The 19,738-nt window shown below is 33.7% G+C and overlaps 1 protein-coding gene across 1 annotated transcript in view; it reads right to left on the bottom strand.

The window, feature by feature from the left end:
- Window positions 1–10,862, bottom strand: part of LOC131416360 (ovostatin homolog 2-like) — a 47,790-nt gene extending 36,928 nt beyond the window's left edge. The window contains exons 1-8 of the mRNA XM_058558835.1: window positions 10,751–10,862; window positions 10,245–10,428; window positions 9,559–9,715; window positions 8,207–8,259; window positions 7,737–7,757; window positions 5,755–5,923; window positions 5,164–5,248; window positions 1,703–1,820 (exon numbers count right to left, since the gene is read on the bottom strand). Of these exons, the coding sequence (XP_058414818.1) occupies window positions 1,703–1,820; window positions 5,164–5,248; window positions 5,755–5,923; window positions 7,737–7,757; window positions 8,207–8,259; window positions 9,559–9,715; window positions 10,245–10,428; window positions 10,751–10,815 (852 nt within the window). The 5' untranslated portion in view covers window positions 10,816–10,862. The remainder of the gene's footprint in view (window positions 1–1,702; window positions 1,821–5,163; window positions 5,249–5,754; window positions 5,924–7,736; window positions 7,758–8,206; window positions 8,260–9,558; window positions 9,716–10,244; window positions 10,429–10,750) is intronic.
- Between the last annotated feature and the right edge of the window lie 8,876 nt (window positions 10,863–19,738).

The raw sequence follows: 19,738 nt of genomic DNA, 5'->3' as shown, positions 1-19,738 counted from the left end.
AACCAACAAAATTACCTAAATTTTAGGGAAAAGAATTAATAAGATGAAAACTAAAACAAATTTTTAGGAACACAAAAATAATTTTAGAAAGAAAACAATAAAACAAAAGTCAGAGTAAGGTTAATAAAATAGATGAAACTTTTATGAGCATGATTTAGAATAAAGAGAGAGAAAGCAATATTGTACAAGATTAGGTGCTAACACAACTGAACGTCCATCTGGAAGAAAACAAAATTCCTTATTTTAGAACATAATCAAAAACATTTTATGTTGATTAGAGAATTTTTAAAAATCTTAAAAGCATAGTTAGATAGCTACATATACAACACAGTGGCAGCTGAGTGCTTTTTCTAAGGCTAAGAACCCATATACATTAGAAACTTTATTATTCCAAAAATACCACAAAGTCAATATTTAAGTAACATATTTGTAAAAAAAATTTGTTTAGAGGAGAGAGGGTAATATTTATAATAAAAGAAAGTTCCAATTTCACATGAACAAGAAAAACTGGGATAATCGAGTTCTCAAAAGAAAAAACCCAAATTGATAACTAAAATATGACAATATGCTGAAACTCACTAATAATGCAAATTGAAACAAAATAAATTTGCATCAATTGAAATGGCAAAAATTTTAAACTCCTATATATATTGCTGGCAGTAATTTGGGAAATACAGTATTCTCATATATTGCTGATGGAAATTTGAATGTTTAAAATTTTTTTGGACAACAATATGCTAATATTTTCTAAATTAAAATGATTTATGATTCTATCTATCTATCTATCTATCTATCTATCTATCTATCTATCTATCTACTTTGCTTCAGAAAACCCACTCAAAGGAATCTATTTCGTTTAAATAAAACCTATATAAAGATACTTTCAGCAGATTGTTTATTTTTTTACACTGGGGAAATCAATAAAACATTAGCTGAATGAACACCCATCACTTGGTAAAATGGTTAACTAAATTACATTATAACCACACCACGGGATAATGTACTGCTGATGTGGAAGAATTCCACTTAACCTTTCTTAGCCTGCAATTCCTATCTATAAGACAGGTTTTTGCCCATCTTTACCAAATATTGATATTTACCTAAAGGATATTCACCAAACTTGGTGAATAACTTCAGTACAATCAGACTTAAAATATAAACTGTGTGGTGTATACAAATTTCACTTTTAATTCCAAAGACGATCCTCAAAGAGATAGGCAGAGCTGTTCACTTAAAGTTAAGATGCTACAGATCAAGAAAGCAAATGGTGGCTTCAAAAATAAACTTCAAATCTAAACAAAAGTAAATTGCAGATGTTTTCATGAACTTCTTTCATAAGGACAATTCTAGGTTGTATGGTGAGCACTATCAGGGATTCATTTATTTAAAGGATGATTAACGATTCTCCAAAGAAAGGTCGGGGAGGTCACCTAGACAGTATATGAAACGAGGAAGTCAATAAGATCTTTCAAATTCTAAAAATTCTATGACCATATAGGTAAAAAACAATTTACGTGGCCTAGAGGACAAGAGACTGTTGTTAAACGTTGTATTTTCTCCTCATTCTTCACCTTATCTAGCTGTAATCTCCATTATCCACAAAATGAAAATAGTAAGTCCCTTTTATAAATGGAACCAAAGAGAAAATAATAATGAAAATGAACAAGACTTTTTTTTTTGGAGTAAAGATCGTGATCCATACCTGTGCAATAAATTGTTCACATATTTCATTGTTGTCATTCTCACAATTCCTAGAGGAAGAAAATTCTCTGCACACTCGGATTTGGGCTTTCCCTTGCACTGGTTGGCCATAGGTGTACCTAGGGGGAGAAAGTGTACTGGTAATTACAGATGAACAACATCATGGTAATATTTTATGGTCTTCTTCAGAAATTATGTATGAAATCTCTAAACTATGACTATCCCAATGACCAAATTCAATTAGGAATCATCATCTATTGGTGCTGTCTTCCCCACAGAATTTAAGTTAAATTAGGCATTTGATCTATTAGAAGGATTCAGCTGCTTTTTTAAAAGTCAAATTCAAGGTAATGTAGAATCTAAACTCTCAGTGAATAGGAGTTAATGATTAAATTGAGTTTTTAAAATTATATGTAATCTGATAGAAATATTATAAAAATTATTTGCAGGGCTTTTCTCCTTTAGCAGAAAATATATAGGTATATAAATAAAACTTGGATTATTCAGGACCTTGAAGTACTTCTAGATTAATGTTTTAAACAAAAATCTCGTTTTACTTCTCAATAAATATAAAAGGTATGGAGATTGGCATAAGCTTGACATGCTTTGACCAAAAGTATAATGTCTAATGGGGTGGAGTTAAATAAATATCTCATTTTCTCCTAAAACACAAAAAAACCACAAGTTTTTAAAAGTTTCAATCAAAGGCAAACAAAGTTGATTTGAATTTTTTCGTTATTTGAGGACTCCTTCCACTAAGACTTAGAAAGACAGATAACAAATGTGAACTTAGTATATAGTAAAACTGAATATAGTTAAATTTATTGATTATAATACATTTTTTCTAATTGTTGGACATAAGTATATATCCAGTGTTTACATACATTATCTCATTTATTTTTCCCAGTGACCATGAGATGTAGGTATGTTATCTCATTTTACAGATTAGTAAACTGAGATCAAGTAACTCACTTCTCCACTTTCTAACTGATGGAACTGAAATTCAAACTCAGATCTTCCTCACTCCATAGTCCATGCTCTTTCCACTCAACTAGTGTCTCTATTTGAAAATTCTTAATGCTTCTGAGATTTTGATTCAACTCAAAACACTAAATCATTGGTCAGCTCTAAAAATCAATTACATGTAAAATAGAGGCAAGACTAAGATAAGGCCACAAATGTTATAACTGAACATATTATCTTATTGCTTCTTCTTACTGTCTTTTATTCACAAAATAAAACTCTTATCGTAGTATTATCTACAGGTTAACATATGTTTGTGAAATACATAGCTTAAATTTTCATACAGGTCAGAATAAACATTCTCCCTTCGTTTGTGACTTGAAAAGCTTTTGGTGGCTACTAATGCAGTTTATTAAAATGTCTTTGCCTGCAGGCCAGTTTTCTTCCCTCTTAAAAGCTTAATTCATCTCTGAGGTAGATTGCTAAAATAATCTAACTTGCTGCTGTTTTCTCTAGGTGTTCCAAGCTAAGTCCCAGGGAATATTAAAGAAACAATGCACAGACACAGTATTATACAACTTGAGGTAGGCAGTTCATTCATCGATGTTAACTTCTAGACATACTGATTTCATTCATTGTGTTCTCATGGCCGGCCCAGAAATAATCAGCTAGGGAGCATAGCTCCTGTCTCAACCGCATGGTCCTGTTGCAGAATATTATTATTGCTGATATTGAGATACTATTTGATGTCAAATCTAAGTAGAATATAACGTTAAAGATGTTTCAAGAAGTCCCAATATCATATCAGCATTTAGCTTAGCCAGTCTTTTATGAAGGTGATACTTGATAAATATTTTGTTTTTCCTATATATGTATTGGACTTTTTTGGCATACCATTGGGCAGGATACCATTGGGCAGATGTTAATCCCACAGACGATTTTGGCTTTGTGTAGGGTTTTTCTAGTGAAGCCAGTTTAGGATTCTGGATTTCTTCAAGCTTATATTGATTCTCCCATTATTTTTAACACAGACAATTTACAATCTCTCTTGTATTATATTTACGAAATTGTGGCATTCAGCTATTCTTCGTTGAAACTCAGAAAAATATTACGATTATTTTCCTAGAGTCCAAAGAACATTTTAACTACTATCAAAAAAAAAAAAGAAGACTAAAAACTGTTTTCCAAGATTCTTTGTAGCATCCTCAAGCACTACCCACGCATGTTTATTTAACGGCTCTCTACCCAATGTATCTTTAATATCCTGCTGAAAATATTCAAAGCAAGTAATTTTCATATCATCAATTAAATAAACGGTGTTTAACAAATATGCCAATATTAATATTTTTAATTGTTCATATAAACAGAGGTCTTGGTTAGGAGAGTAGCTCTGAAGCCAAATAGCCTAGGTTTAAATCCTAGTTCTGCCATCAGAAAGCTCCATTAATGTTGATAAGATATTTCAATACTCTGTGTCTTATTATTTTTCTTTGTAAAATAGAGATGATAATAGCTCCTATCTCATAGCATTGTGGTGAGAATATAAAAAATGTAATGCTTAGCACAGTAATTGGCACTCAATAAATATTAGCTATTTTTTATTATTATTAGAGATTTGAGAAAAGGAATCACACTTTAAAAAAAAGATAAAAAGCATTAGAAATAATTTCCCAAAAAGAAAATCAAAATTTCTCGAATCCTGAGGAATTTTTTTACATTAAAGAGGATTCAGATTAATTTAAATTAAATTAATAAAATGCCTTTTTTTCCCACTACAACATTCTCAAAAGTTTCTTTTCTTTCTTTCATTTTTTTTTTTTAATGAAAACACCCAATGATGGTGAAGATTCACTGAGGCAGGTACTCTTGTACCAGCTGCTGAAATAGTACATTGGCACAACATATTTAGTGAGCAATTTGGCAATCAAAAGACTAAAAGAGTGTTACACATTCTGTCTAATTTGGTAATTTCAGTTTTGGAAATCTTAAGTAAATAATTTTTAATTCAAAAGCTACTTCTTATACACTTATACACAAAGACATAGACTGTAACATTATTTATTACTAGGAAAATAAAGTAGAACAGCCTACACGTTATATAGTAAAAGAATCATTAAGTGAATGTGGTATAGCCTCACAGAGATATGTCTATGCAGCAAGCAATCGGAATTCATGAACAGATTGGCATAATATGGAGACGTGTTTTCTTAATTATAGTGGGTAGAAAAGTATGATTGCAGTTGTAGAAAATATTCATAAAAGATTAGAGGAAAATAAATCACAATGTTAATGGCAGTTGGTATAATTAATTATAGGTAATTTCTTATGTTTTTCTTTATATTTTTCAAATATTCTACAATGAGAATTCATTACTTCTCTAATAATTTTACTGTAAGCGTATAAATAATTAAAGTTACATGGTTAATCTCGTTTCTGATTCTCTCTGTCTCTGAGCCTTGTATTAACCTGTGGAGTCAAATCTCCTGAATAAATACTTACTCAGCACATGCATCCACTTGAAATTCATCATCTGAAATAGTTACTGTTTGTGGCGCACTGACCTTAACTTCAAACTTCGGCAACACTGGAAACAAAGAGAAATATATTTCAGGCCCCACAATGACCGGTAAGCAAAACTTATTGCCATCATGTAACTAAATATGCTTCCATGCACATTTTCCTATGTGTGCTTCTGTATAGACTGCTTTACAATTGCCCCAGATTCTGTGGGGCACCAGTGAGTGATGATGTCTCATTAATGAGTAATTATTCCCCTTTCTTTTCTCTTCCCTATTCTCAGAACTTCATATTTTATTTATTGTAATCCTTTAGATCCTTCCTAGAAGATTGTCTGGATTCTAGAAAACAAGATATTTTCTAGGGAGAAAAGGCAGGTGTCAGAATAAGGATACAGGGTAAGGAGTGAGGAGCAAGAAAGGAGAGACAATAAAGCAGAAAAGGCCAAGAAAGGAAGATGGCAGAAAACCAAATCAAGCTTCACCTACTTTTGCCTAATTCTAACATAAGGCTGTTTTGTAGTCCTTTGAACTCTTCATTTATATAGGACAACCATAAGTAGCAGTTGGTTACCATATCTATCAACAGTAAATTGGTGTGTCACCATCTTTCCTGATTTTCTTTTCACAACAAAAGAGTAATCTCCAAACATTGGTTCTGAAATCAACTGGAATGAGAGTTGGGTAATATTTTGAAAAGAAGTCACATTTTGCCATTGAAAAATCCTATTGTCTTGAGGATCCTAGAAAATAAAGAAGAAATAAAAACAGACGTCATATGAGAGTATTATCCTTTCCTTCCCTATTGTGGGTACTTTCTGTAGTTATTGGAAGTAAAAAAGCTCTACCATTTTATCGAAATAACATTTCAAATTGTAAAAACTACATAACTTCCTCAGGTGTTCAAATTTAATCTTAAGGTATATCTCTCTTAAGCCCAAAAAGGATAAGAAAAAACAATCTATCACTAATGCTTTTGATCTTTCTGAACCAGAGCTGCATATAGAATTTAAACTCAATGTTCACACTCCAGAGTAGTGCTCTCCAAAGTAGAGTGGACCCATAGCAACAGGTGCACAAGGAGATATTTATCCTAACCCATGCTTATAAAGGTTGTCACTGGTACTGACATTTGGTAAATAAACATCTGTAAAATAAACATTTGGTCTGTAAGTAAGTTAGTCGTGAATTACACACTGCGTGCAAGAGCTGTTAAGTGGAAGTTCTACAATGAAAAAGGATTGGTAATGCCACCCTTTCTCATTTATTTGCTTTTAGCATATTTGAGCTTATATGAGTCTGGATCAATAAATTTACTGATATCTTCCAGTTGTGATTAAAGAAATCTTCATAAAAAGATTTCTACAAAGAACCAAAAACATTATTCACTACTGACTTGATTTTTTTTGTTTTCCTCTACAATAAAGTCTACAAAGCTAAATTAATTTTCTAGATTTCCTTTAAGTAAGGATAGCCCATGTTACCAAGTTCTGGCCAATTAAATTTAAGCATAAGTACTTAAATTTACTGGGTAGAAATTCTTTCTAAAAGAATCAGACTTAGCTAGCATTGAAAACAAAACAACACATTGAAGATAGCAGGGAGGTTAAGTAGAAGAAGCCTGGGTCCTTGGTAAAGTTATGCTGTTATTGTCCTAACTCTGAAGTACTTACACTCACATGTAGTGGTTTGTGAAAACAATAAACCTTTTACTCATTTAAACCAATGTTAGTTAAGCTTTCTGTTGCTTTCAGTGAAACACAGCACTAACTGAATTACAAAGTGAAGATAATCCTACTTATGGATTACTAATAATGCAGAAAATATGAAAATGGTTGACCTGCTATTTATCCCACTAGAAAGATGAGCTATTTGTCACTCATATAACAAAGTAAAAAACATTCAAATTATGAAGACTATTTGAAGTATGTATTTACACACATAATCATTAATGATGAACCTATATCTCAGTGTATTAACCTTTAGAATTAGTTAATAATAATGGTACATATTGTATGTAAAGATTAAAATACATATGTTGGAGTTGACTGATACAAATTATTTAGTGACCTGCATAAGATTTCAAATAAATTTGAAAGCCCCTACACTACACTAGAGATTTTAACTGGTAGAAGGAGACTCTAGTAACTATTTTCTGAAAACAAAGAGTCTATTTTATAATAGTATCACCTTCTAGCTTCTTTCTAAATTTTTAGGTGATTTATGTTTTCTGTTTCCTTAAGATGTGGCTAAATTACCATTGAGAAGGACTAGCAGCCCAAAATAAGCAATTTTAAACACAAACCTTCCTTAGAAAGAGCACAATCTTTATTTTCCATGAAAAACCTATGTGACTGCATTTGCCACACAGCACACTTCAAGTGGCAGCCCTTTATTTAGATTTTCATCTGATGCCTTTCCTTGTGTGTGCATATAAAGATTTCTCTTTCCCTTATTTCAGATATCTTAATTTCTGACTATGCATAATGAAAACTAGACACATCACTGTTTATCTGAATATTTAAAATAATGGGTGTGAAAAAGCAGATCTCTTACCTGAAGTGTGATCAAAGGAAACTGAAAAGGGAAAAAATGCAGGTTAATTTTGTAATAATGTGTTCTTTGTATTCTTTGCAGATATTTCATTACAAAATTATATGACTTTTTAAGTGTTGAGACTTAGCCCTTTCTTTCCCAGAGGACAAAATTTCTGTAGCTAAAGATGCCAAGAAAACCCCAAATGTCAAAGAGATCCCAAACCTCTTCTGGGAAGTGGAAAGCAGGTTCCATGCAACCCATTTTTTCTTTATATGATGAAAAGATCCAAAGATGGATAAATCAACTCACTATAAAGGAAAGTTTTATGTTTAAATTTGATGTTTAGCATTGAAACTATACTTATATGGTATTCCTTGTTGGAACCTATCTCCATACTTATGGAAAGCTTCCTGATGACACTTTATGTAGCAATGGATTTGTTTAATTTGTTTAAATTTCATTGTACCATTAGAAATTATTGAACTCACCAGATCCTCAATAGGTATGAACTTGGTATCCAGTGTCACAATGCGAACTCGAACTAAAAAAAGAGAAAGAGAGGACAATATTTTTTTTCTTATTTCTCTCTCAGGTATGATTTCTTGTAAAAAGACATAGAAATTAATTGCCTTGCTCTTATAGAATATTGCACTCCCTTCTCCCCTCTCTGATTTGACCTTTTGAGATCTGGGTTCCATTTGGAAACATCTCTTATTGCCTATCTGTAGTTTCCTTTGTTGACGATGCTCTGTTGTTACCAAACCTAACATTAGCTGATGTCACCACCAGAAACTTTTACCCTAACAAGCCCATAGAGCTATCTTAAAAATTGGTGAAAGAATTAGTCATAGAAAGACAAATGTGGAACATGTATGATAGGAGTTAAAAATAATTTTCCTGGAAAAATATATTGATGTTTTAAACATTAAATTAATTTTAGCAGATTTCCAAAAAAAACATTTTAGCTACTTTTGTATACATACTTGTCATCACAGCATTTTAATAAGTCTAGAAGAGATGATATAATGCAGCAAAAACTCACTATATGAATTTTTTTGATTCTTTTCAATAAATCATACAAATATATAATATTAGAACAAATGTATAGATGCTGCCCTCCAACTCTCTAATTTTACAAATGAAAAAACCAAAGATCTCAAAGAACATAATTTACTTGGCAAAGCTGATAATGTATTAACAGAGCCAAGACAAAAACCATACCCTTCTGAATCCTAGTTTGGTGTTCTTTCTGCTACCTTCTACTTACAACAATAATAAAGAAAATAGAAGGGCTCTGCTTAGGTTATCAGATTTATGATTACTTCTATTGGTATTAATAATAATAATGATAATAAATATCATTTTTGGAGTCCTTACTGTGTGCTGGGTACTGTTTTACATTGACTATCTTATTTTATTCTCACAATTTTCTTCAAGTGAGACACTTATTATCTCTATTCTACGGATGAAGAAACTGAGTCTAAATAGAAGTTTTATTAGCTTGCCCAACTGGTAAATTATGGAGCAACAATTCAAAACAAATAATTTTGCTCCATATCCCATGCTTATAACCATTGTATAATGTAAGCCTGTCACTAAAATTCATAAACTGTGAAAGTGGCATGCAAAATTTTAAAAAGCAACACATTCACTTACTGGACTTAGAGGGCACTATTTCATAATTGACCTAGACAGTCAGTAAAAATTCTAGAAATCCATGATGCCATAATAGTAAGAATATATTTAAGACTAAAATTGATGTGTTTGGATTGCTTTAAATTTGAAGACTGTGTTCCTAAGGTCAACAAACGATACAAAGGAAACATGAATATTGACTTACCTTTCTCTCCAGGTTTATAGATGGGTTTATCTGTCTGCACAAAGGTTACCGTCTCTTCTGAAGTAAGTGCTACAGATCTCCTCTCATAAATTTTAAGAGTATCTCCCTTAGCCAACAATGTCACAAAAGCCAACTGTTCCGAGGACTTCTGAGAAACCTGTTTATGTTAAAGAGCAGAGGATGGGAAAATTATTTTTAGGCATTAAGATTGTAAATAATCTCTTAATTTGGCTTCTCAGGCTGAGAGCCTTGTAATCCCCTTATTTCTTTACAAGAGACTTAGTGATCACTTATTACAATTCCTTTATTTAGCAGGAAGACAGTTTCTAATAAACTTATTTTTATGTCTTCTTGCCTTCTATTTTCTTTTTTGGTTGCCCTGAGTTCCAATCCTGCAACCCTTTACCTAGATTCTCTTTCCTCATATTGTTAAACAGTTCTACTACCTAAAACACAGTACCTATGTCCTATCATCACTCCATATAATGAAGTGGCAATATTTCACAAGTTTTGTTGCATATGTAAAATTTCCTTTTATTTCTTGCCTCTGAGGAATTCTCCAATTTTCCTCCCTAGCTTCCACAATTCATCCAAAATCAAGATTTGTTATCTCTCTAAAGATAATTTTTGAGTAATAATTTTATCTTCTCATCTTAAGCTCTGAAATGGCAAATTCATTACCTCACCTTGAAATTTGCACAAGCATAGAAGTTATCCTCTTCCACTGACTGGTCAAAAATGGTGGTATTGAATCCATCATATTCTAAGATAACACTCAAGGATACAGATTCATTAAGATTTATAAGGTGGAGACAAGCCTTTTCTGTAGAATGACTCTGTATCACAGAGGAGATCCATAGGATATATTGCCTATGCAAAGAAAGTAACCAACACTCTAAACAAGTGTAGGAGAAATACAGAGCATGCATAAAAAGCAATTTTAGCTTATTGAGATATTCCTGAAACATACACATTTTTCATAGACAGTATTACAATAAACGAGTATGTGGAGAGATATATTTTAAGAAAAAGGTGTCAATTCCCTTCACACACTTGTTTAAAATGTATAATGCAAGCCAGCAGTCTCAGAAGTTAAAATGGCAAAATATAATCAAATTTTAACACAGGACGTATTTAATAAGGTCACTTTGCTAGTACTTTAATATTAATAGAGAGTATAATATTCTCTTACGGTTTTGAAGCCACAGCAACAGTAAAATGAAGCAAAAAGGTGCTCAGAAAAATGGTGGGCACCATTTTATCCAATGCCTGAACAATAAAGACTTCAAGATAAATAGTCTTTCTCTCTCTGTCTCTCTGTCTCGGTCCCGGTCTCTCTCTCTTATTCAAAATCAGCTGCCTCAACACTCCATTTTCTTTGCTTCCTTCTACTCTGCCTCTCTCTGTATATTGTTGCTTTTATAGTCACACACAATGAAGGATCAACTACTTTTTGGAGCAAGTATCATGGGGCCACCAATCACATTTAGATAATCTCTTCCATTACTTCCCCTGGGGTGCCACTTTACATACAGCTTCCTTCCTAAGTTCACTGGATGCTGCTGTTTTTAGAATCAGCATGACAGGTTGGACAGGAAGAAAGACAAAAACAAAGAAAGCAGTTGTGTAACCCTTAGGAGTTCATCAGTCTAATTTATTACCTCACTCACAGGGCTGACCTCAGTATCAAAAGCATTAATACATAGGAATTAGCAGTTGGAAGAAAAATACCTCTCCAAAGAGCTATCATTCCGATTCCCAAGGTAAATTTTCCAGGCTTCTGAGAGAAGTAGCATATTTGATGTTGCTAAAACTCAGATGCAAAAAAAAAAAATCTCAACATGAGCTCATTTTAAATATAATTGAAACTAAGGTATTCTTTTATAATTTCATACAGAATATAACATTTATAATGTTGGTATGTGTTCAATGTTTACTATTATATTCTTAGTGAGGTTTCTTCACAATGTTCAATATCCTTTTTGACACTAAATATAACAAGAAAAAATGAAAGAAAAGGTAATAAATGTGTGAGTGTATACTCATACTAGTCACTTCTTGGCAAAAAAAAAAAAGCTTTACTATCATTTTGATTGCAAAACACTTCTACAAGAAAAATGATCCATACCTAAGAAATGGGTAATCTCTTGGCAGTCTCCAGTGTGTTAATTCTCCCATTTGTCTTGATTTTTGTGTTTTTTTGGTCTTTTTAACCTCCTTTCCATTTCAAGTATTGATGAAGTTAAGAAGTCTGGCTTGAAAAATGTTACATTGGGCAATGAAAGACAGGAATTGGTTTCAGTCTTCTAGAAATAGGCTTGCAACATTGCAACAGCGTGTACAAAGGAAAGGACAACAAAACCAACTATAATAGATGAGGAGGTGTAACGGAAGTAGGAAAATACAGGCAGCTATGAGGCCCAGGGAGTGTGAGAACAAGGATTCCTTGTTGACTACATTTCGTATTGCAGTGCAGAATTGTGTTCATGAAAACTCTGACCATGGTGTTCTCTCAGTAGAATTGAGACATTGCTCATTCCCCATTCCTATATTTAGGACTTTTGTTTCCACCTCCTCTAAGCCTGCATTGGAGGCCAATTCTCTTAAAATCTCTGGTACAGAGCTAATCCTCAATTGTTGACCTGCCCACTCAGTTTTATGATTTAATTTCTTTCCTTTGGAATCTCAAGTTGGTAGTCTCTATTTTTGACTAATACCCATTCCTCTGATAGCCCCTCAGCCTTATTATTAGAAACGCTCTCTACTCTCCACTTTCTATACTCATAAGATAAATGAAATCACTAGCTTCCAAAACAACTGAAGCTCACCAGCTTTCACTCATCAGCGTTCAAGACAAACAGCACCAAAAGGCATATTGTTTATAAAATCAAAGCAATTGATTCTTTATTCCCAAGGCCAATAAACCTAAAGTAATGAAACTTCTCTAAAATATTTGCATTTTCCAAATGTAAAATTTTATGCTGAATAAAGGACTCTATTTGCCTTAACTTTAATCAAGGCAATTTACTGTTAACAAAAATATACGTTATGCACTAATCTTTTAAATCATCTCGGAAACTAGCATGTTTTCATGATATCTCTTCCCCTAAATATTTTAGTTGACTAACATACCCCCAAATAATTTTATCTGATTTACATAGTCTTCAGATTAACGGGCTGTTATCCCAGAACATTCAGATATGAATCTAACAATATCCACTGAGTACTTGCTATGTATCGGCATTAGTTCTAGGTTCTAGAGATAAGAAGATGAATAAGACACAATTCTCTAAAGTTTACCTTTTAGTAGACAAAGGAAGAAAGGAGGGGAGGAAGAAAGAAATGAAGGAAGGAAGGAAGGAAGGTAGGAAGGAAGAAAGGAAGGAAGAGAGGGAAGGAGGTATGGAAGATGGGAAAAAGGGAGGAAGAAAGAGAGTGAAGATGAAGGAAAGGAGGAACTGCAGAAGAAGGAGGATATTTACTGAATACTTAATATGTAGCAGGCAGTGTGCTAGGTGCTGATATTGACAATATCTCATTTAAGCCTCAGAAAATACAATTTTAAATGTATTATTTATTCTCATTTTATAGACAAGAAAAACACAGTATCAGAAAAAGTCATTAATTTTTATAGGATCAGCCAGGCAGTAAGTCGTTAGGAAGAATTTCTTTTAAAAATCTTAAATTAAATAAGATCAAGGGGTATAGTCATATGTATGAATACAAAAGGACATGGATTAATGTACTATGTTCTAAATTCTCAATAGGTTTCTGCTGAGCAAGGGGATATATAATAGAAATAGATATTACATCATCATCACTAGACAGATTCAATACTGTCTAGCTTATTGGTGTTCACTGCTATGGAAATACCTCTACTCACTCATTCATTCAGTACATATTTATTAAGTACCCACTATCTGCTAGAAGTATGGTAAATTGTGGAGATGAAGAGATGAATATCAGTTGTTGAAGTTATCATTCTTTCAGGAAAGGTAGAGGCTAAATAATTACTTTCCCAATTAATTATTTCATCAATTTCATGATAAGTGTTATAGAGGAGAAAGAACTATAGGGCTCCATGAGAATGTATGTTGCAGGGGACTTAGTATTGGACCAGGTCCTGGTGATAAACAGAAGAGTAAGACCACTTCTTTCCCTACCATAGTTCACTCAGCAGGATATGGAAACATAAATTGCAACGCCATGTGATACAAAGACCATACTATAATGAAACTATGAGCAACACTCAATGGAATCACATTAAAGTGATAAATGGAAAAGTTGGAAAAGAATTTAATAAGGAGGTTTTGAGTTGGAAATGTTAACGTGGTTATGACATTTCCAGGCAGAGTGGAAACTGAAGAAACTGTTCCTGAAGTAACAGCTTTTTGAAGAAAATTATAAAATTATAATCAAATATTGTGTGTTTTAAAAATAACAGTAGGTTCAGTTTTGGTGGAGAAACAAGTGTGGTGTGAAATGACAGTCAATAAGCCTATTGAAAAAGGTTGTGGTTGGCTTCTGAAAAGTCTTTTTCTTGTGCTAAGGAATTTGAAAGTTGTTTTGAAGAGCAATAAACATCATAACTCTACTCCATGGAAAACAGAAAGGAGTGAGAGTAAAATAAGGGTAAGAGAAACATATATGAGTCTACTTAAAGATATCCTAGGTTACAGAGGTAAGGGCTGAACAATGGCAATATCTCTTCAAGAAACACTTCTTTTTTACTCTGTTAGAACTCGAGGCAGTTTTGATATGCTGACGAAGAAGAGAGAGAAGGTGAGACTGACACTGATGATGAATGCTGTTGCAATTAGGCAAGACAGGAAAGACAAAATAAACGAAGTAATAATTAAAGTTTGGCATGTATTAAATGTGAGGTGACTGCAGTACAACAAAGAAGTGATGCCCAGTAGACAGTTTAATAAATCTGGTGCTCTGAAAAAAGTTAAAGATGTGGATAATAGATTTGGGAATCATTACACCATGTTGATAATATTTAATATCATGGACATTGTTAAAATTGTACAGGAAAACCATTTACAAAGGGAAAGAAGATAGCCTATAGTAGGAGAAAGAGTGGTGAAGATCTGGCTCCTCTGCTACTCCAGCTGGGTGACATGAGGCAATATTGCTTTATTTCCCTAGCACCACTGAGTTGAATCTGAGGCAATGTTGAAATGTTGTTTTGACGTTACTTGTTTTGCAAATTCTTTAAGCAATAAGAAAACATTTTCTTGATATTTCCAGCTGCATAATTAATGATAGTTTATTTTAAATGTCAGAAATTTAAAATTTATTTCAGAGTTCCTGAGAACATCTTGAAATTCTAGTTGACCTTTATGAAATGTTTATACTACAAATAAGAGTACTGCCCAAGACCAATAACGTATAAGCAGTTAATGTTTTAAAATAAACAAAACCATTCAGTTCCTGATGTTGTAATCCATGGAAAGGAAAATCACCTTTTCCTCATAAAAGAACAACCTGCTTAACAAGTGAAATTATCCTTCTTGTTCTCAGATGTTTATCTCCTGCATCACTGATTGATTGTTAGAGTCGCCAAGAAATTTCTAATCACACGATGCCTACCTGGATGAGTGATTTTAAAAAAAAAGTGTTCGGGGAGAAACAGACAGATAATGAAGGGCCAAGTGAATACTTATGATGTAACTGGATTTACAGAACCATGTTTTTCCAATTCTGCAAACAAAGCTCAAAGATAGGATTTTATCCAAGGTTATTTAGCATCTTTTTATCCTTCCATTTGCCTAAGCATCCACCCGCATCCCTAAATAATATCACTCCACCCAAACAGACAGACAAATAAATAAACAGACAAATGTCAAATGGCGTCTTACCAAATGCTACCACTCATATGGTAGTTCAGATATCTGTAGTTCTACAACTCTCTCCATTTGTTTTTGTTTTTTTTTTTTTTGGTGAGGAAGGTTGTCCCTGAGCTAACATTGTGTCAATCTTCCTCTGCTTTGTATGTGGGAAGCCACCACAGCGTGGCCTGACAAGTGGTGTGCCAGTCGACCCCGAGGAGTCCAACCTGCGAACCCTGGGCTGCCAAAGCGGAGTGTGTGAACCCAACCACTACATCACTAGGCTGGCCCCACTATAACTCTTTTCTTTACTATAGAAAATATTGAAAGCTTAAGGTGAGGGGTGGATGAGGTGGGGAAAGGATGTATAATAATGATAAAAACATAATGCAGTATTCATAGTTATGTAATTTATCACTGAAACCACCATCTCCCTGGAAATTTGTGTTACTATCCTTGAAGAAACATGGTCTTAGCAAAACATTTAGATTCCAACTAATGTTATCCACTCAACACAGAGATTTATTCATTGGTTCAAAAAATATTTATTGATATATGTTTTAGGTCTTGTGATTGGGTAGAAACAAAGAAAAATAATATATGGTTTATTTTATTCAAGAATATGATGATATAATTGGTGAGATAAACACAAAATCAACTTCAGACCATGTAAACACAATAACAGAGAAACAAACATTTTAGGAAATTTTCTATCTGGAGAAAGACAAGATCAAAGAGGATTCTGTCAAAGAAGTGTTACTTGAGAATCTTCAGGTTTTTAATTTTATTATTATCTAAAAATAAAAAGCATTAATCAGGTGTTGTACTCCATAGCCAGGACTGTTGTTACACTTTCACTCAAATAGGCTGGATTGTGCAGCAAAAAATGAAACTTGGAAGAAGTTAGGTTATGAAACCCTGGGGCCAAATTTTTTGAATTTGGAACCTGGACATTAGGTGTGAGTGATGAGGTATGATTTTCTCTTTCCTCCCCAGAATACAAGGGGAGAAAAGTTAGCTAATCTAAGGTTCTGGATTCCTCTGAACCAGTAGAACTCTACCTCCCTCTATCATCAATTCCTAGATTGATAAAACCAACTAAGATGGCACTTTTTGGAAGAACAAGAGAGGCACTGGGAGGTTGTATCCTTATTTTCTCTTTTGTTTTGCTTGCTAAGTGAAGAGTAGTAACATAAAGTGAAATAACTTTAGCTGAGTGGTTCTGATCTACTTCACTGTGACCATCTGGACAAGCTTCAAACTACCTTGAGTAACCCTTCTGGTCTGGACACCTAGCTCACTGTGATGACCATGGTGATATTTAAAATATGTTTATCTACGACTCTTGCCACACCGTTTCATATAATTTTACACATCAGTCTTTCTACCACTTTCTAATATTGCAGTGATACAGTGATGATACATTTAATGGAAATATATTGTATTGCTGCTATGGCCTGAGTTATATTTTTAAACACACTTTCTCACAACCTATTTTGCCCTAGGCCAGTCCAAATTTCCTTCTAACTCTGACTTTTGTGCCTCTGATGGTAAATATCAAGCATGATAAGCTGAATTGTTATTATGACACTCAGGAGACAAATATGACATAATTCAAAAATTTGGCTCAATTGCCATTCTACAATCAATCCATTCTAGTGGATTGTGAGCTCTCAGGGATAGCTCCAGGGCATGATTACCAAATTACTAACCACATATAACATATGGGAATTCATCATTTTCCTCTTGTCTTCGGACTCCTGTCAATGCCTATAACCTAAAGTATTATTTGAAAAGGCCTCCAAGTAATTAACTGTATATGGATATAAAAAGCAGGATAATTTGATGAAAAGAATTTGTCACTCATTTAACAAGTAATTACTGGACATCTACTATCTGCCAAAGCTTAAAAAAAGTACTGGGAATTCAGCAATTAATTAACAAGACATATGTGATTCCTACTCTAAGAGATTCTACAACGTAACGGGAGCGACATTTTAAAAACCAATTATAATACAGTATGATAAGTGCCTTAGTAGGGCAATGCAAGGTGCAAGAGGAGCACGTAAGAGGTGCCTACCACAGACCTGAGCAGCAGGGAAGTCTTCCTCCTTAAAAATATGACACCTCATGAAAGATCGTATGTGTCTGTAATGGAAAGATGTGAATGTCGTTGGGGGAAGTAGTAGGTCTCAAATAAAAGTAAAAAGTGTTCCACAACTTAGAAGTAAGAGAGTTTGTCATGTGCAACGTTTCAGAGTAGTCAGAGTAGCTGGAATGCAGAATGAGAGAATAGGATGTAGTGAAACTTGAAGCAGCAAGCAAACTGAGGTGCTAAATCATAAGACCATTTTGTTTTTCTTTGTCCAAATGGCAACTGTAATCCATTAAAGTTATCAGGATATGGAGTGACAGGAATAGTTTTTTGATTGGAAATTGGATTCAAGAAAGTTCTAAGACTGGCATTATTCAAATTCCCTAACTAAAATATCTAGAAAGTTTAGTATAAACTTGGTCTGTTACATCTATCAATCCATCCAGTATCTCTTCCCTTTTTGAGGGAATGTTTGGTGAGTTGTTTCAGATGCCTTATTAAGTTCAGGAATGGATTTATACATGCAGAAAATGTTTTTTAGAAAAAAGATTTAGAAGAAAAATAGGAAAAGCAACATTTATTGAACCTTTATTACATGACAGACACTGTGCCAGGTACTTTCATGTACATTTTCTTCTGCAAACCTAGCCTGGGAAAAGGGAGGTAATGAGAAATGCACTGGATTAAATGGTAACTAATTCTGACCCATGTGGCTTCAGATAAGGGTCAAAGTCCCTAGAGAGAGTCATAAAATCCCAGGAAACAAGGCACTAATGTTCTTTTCTAAGAAGTGTTGCCCTATGGTGCTACTGAGCTGAGGTCTTGTCAACAGTGGAATTTCTTTACTCCTTTGATCTCCTATTGCAGGGTTTCTCAATCTTGGCATTATTGACATTTTGGGCTGGATAATTCTTTGTTGTGGGGACTGTGCTATGCACTGTAGGGTGTTTAGCAGAATCCCTAACCTGTACTCACTAGATGCTAGTAGCACCTCCCTCAGTTATGACTATCAAAAATGTGTCCACACATTGACAAATGTCCCGGGGGGAGGCAAAATTATCCCCAGTCGAAAACCACTAGAGCAGTGCTTCTCAAACACTGATGTGAGAATACCTGAGAATAAGATATTGGTGTTGGTGATGAAGCTTACATTAATCCTTGGGGATATAAGGAAACCTGACAATGCACTAAATTCGTCATTCTGAGGTTACATGTTTCCTACCTGTTTGGTATCAAATGTCCTTTCTTTTATAGAGTAATTTTAAAAATAAATGGTTGTACTTTTTAATTTCTCACTTTGCAAAAAAAATATTCAGCCACATTTTGTCAACTTTCTAATATTTCTTTTATATTATTTTATTGATCTTGAAATCCAAAATATCACTTAACTCCTTCTGTAGAGGAAATTTAATGGCCACCTCATCAAAAGAGAAATATTCTTACAACATCTGAGAAGAAAATATCTGCACTAATTCTCACTAAATAGGAAACAGCACAGTTTGCCTTAGAACCTTATACAATCCATTCTATTCCTCTCTGAAAAACCTCACTCTGTCACCTGTAAATTCATTCTGATAATAATGATGAAAGTGTTACCTATTCTGGGGTATGTGATTTTTTTTTTTTTTTTGTGAGGAAGATCAGCCTTGAGCTAACATCCATGCCAATCTTCCTCTTTTTGCTGAGAAAGACTGGCTCTGGGCTAACATCTATTACTCATCCTCCTCCTTTTTTTTTTCCCTTTTTCTCCCCAAGGCCCCAGTAGATAGTTGTATGTCATAGTTGCACATCCTTCTAGTTGCTGTATGTGGGACGCTGCCTCAGCATGGCTGGACAAGCAGTGCATTGGTGCACACCTGGGATCCGAACCCGGGCTGCCAGTAGTGGAGTGCACGCACTTAACTGCTAAGCCACAGGGCCGGCCCCAAGGGTATGTGATTTTTAATATAAAATAAGTGAGTACTAAAAAATATTTCAAGGCCAAAAGAAAAGTCTCTCTAATGGTAGAATTTCAGGCACAGGCAATTGTGGAGATATTAGGGACAGCGGATCTAGCTTAAATTATACTAATTTTGCTTTTAAGATTAGCCCTGCAAAGTGACATAATTTCCATAGAAAATAAAAAAAGAATACTCAGTAGACCTGCATAATGAGGCAAGAAAATGAACAGAGTTTATGTTTTTCATAATATTCAAAAGAATTTTTTTTTTCAAGTTACAAGTACTCTTGTAGTACTTTGTAAGATAGATTT

This window comes from Diceros bicornis, chromosome 17 (assembly GCF_020826845.1).
Source record: "Diceros bicornis minor isolate mBicDic1 chromosome 17, mDicBic1.mat.cur, whole genome shotgun sequence".
Taxonomy (NCBI): domain Eukaryota; kingdom Metazoa; phylum Chordata; class Mammalia; order Perissodactyla; family Rhinocerotidae; genus Diceros; species Diceros bicornis.
The sequence above is the reverse complement of the archived record's forward strand: the minus strand, read 5'-3'. Positions and strand labels throughout refer to the sequence as shown.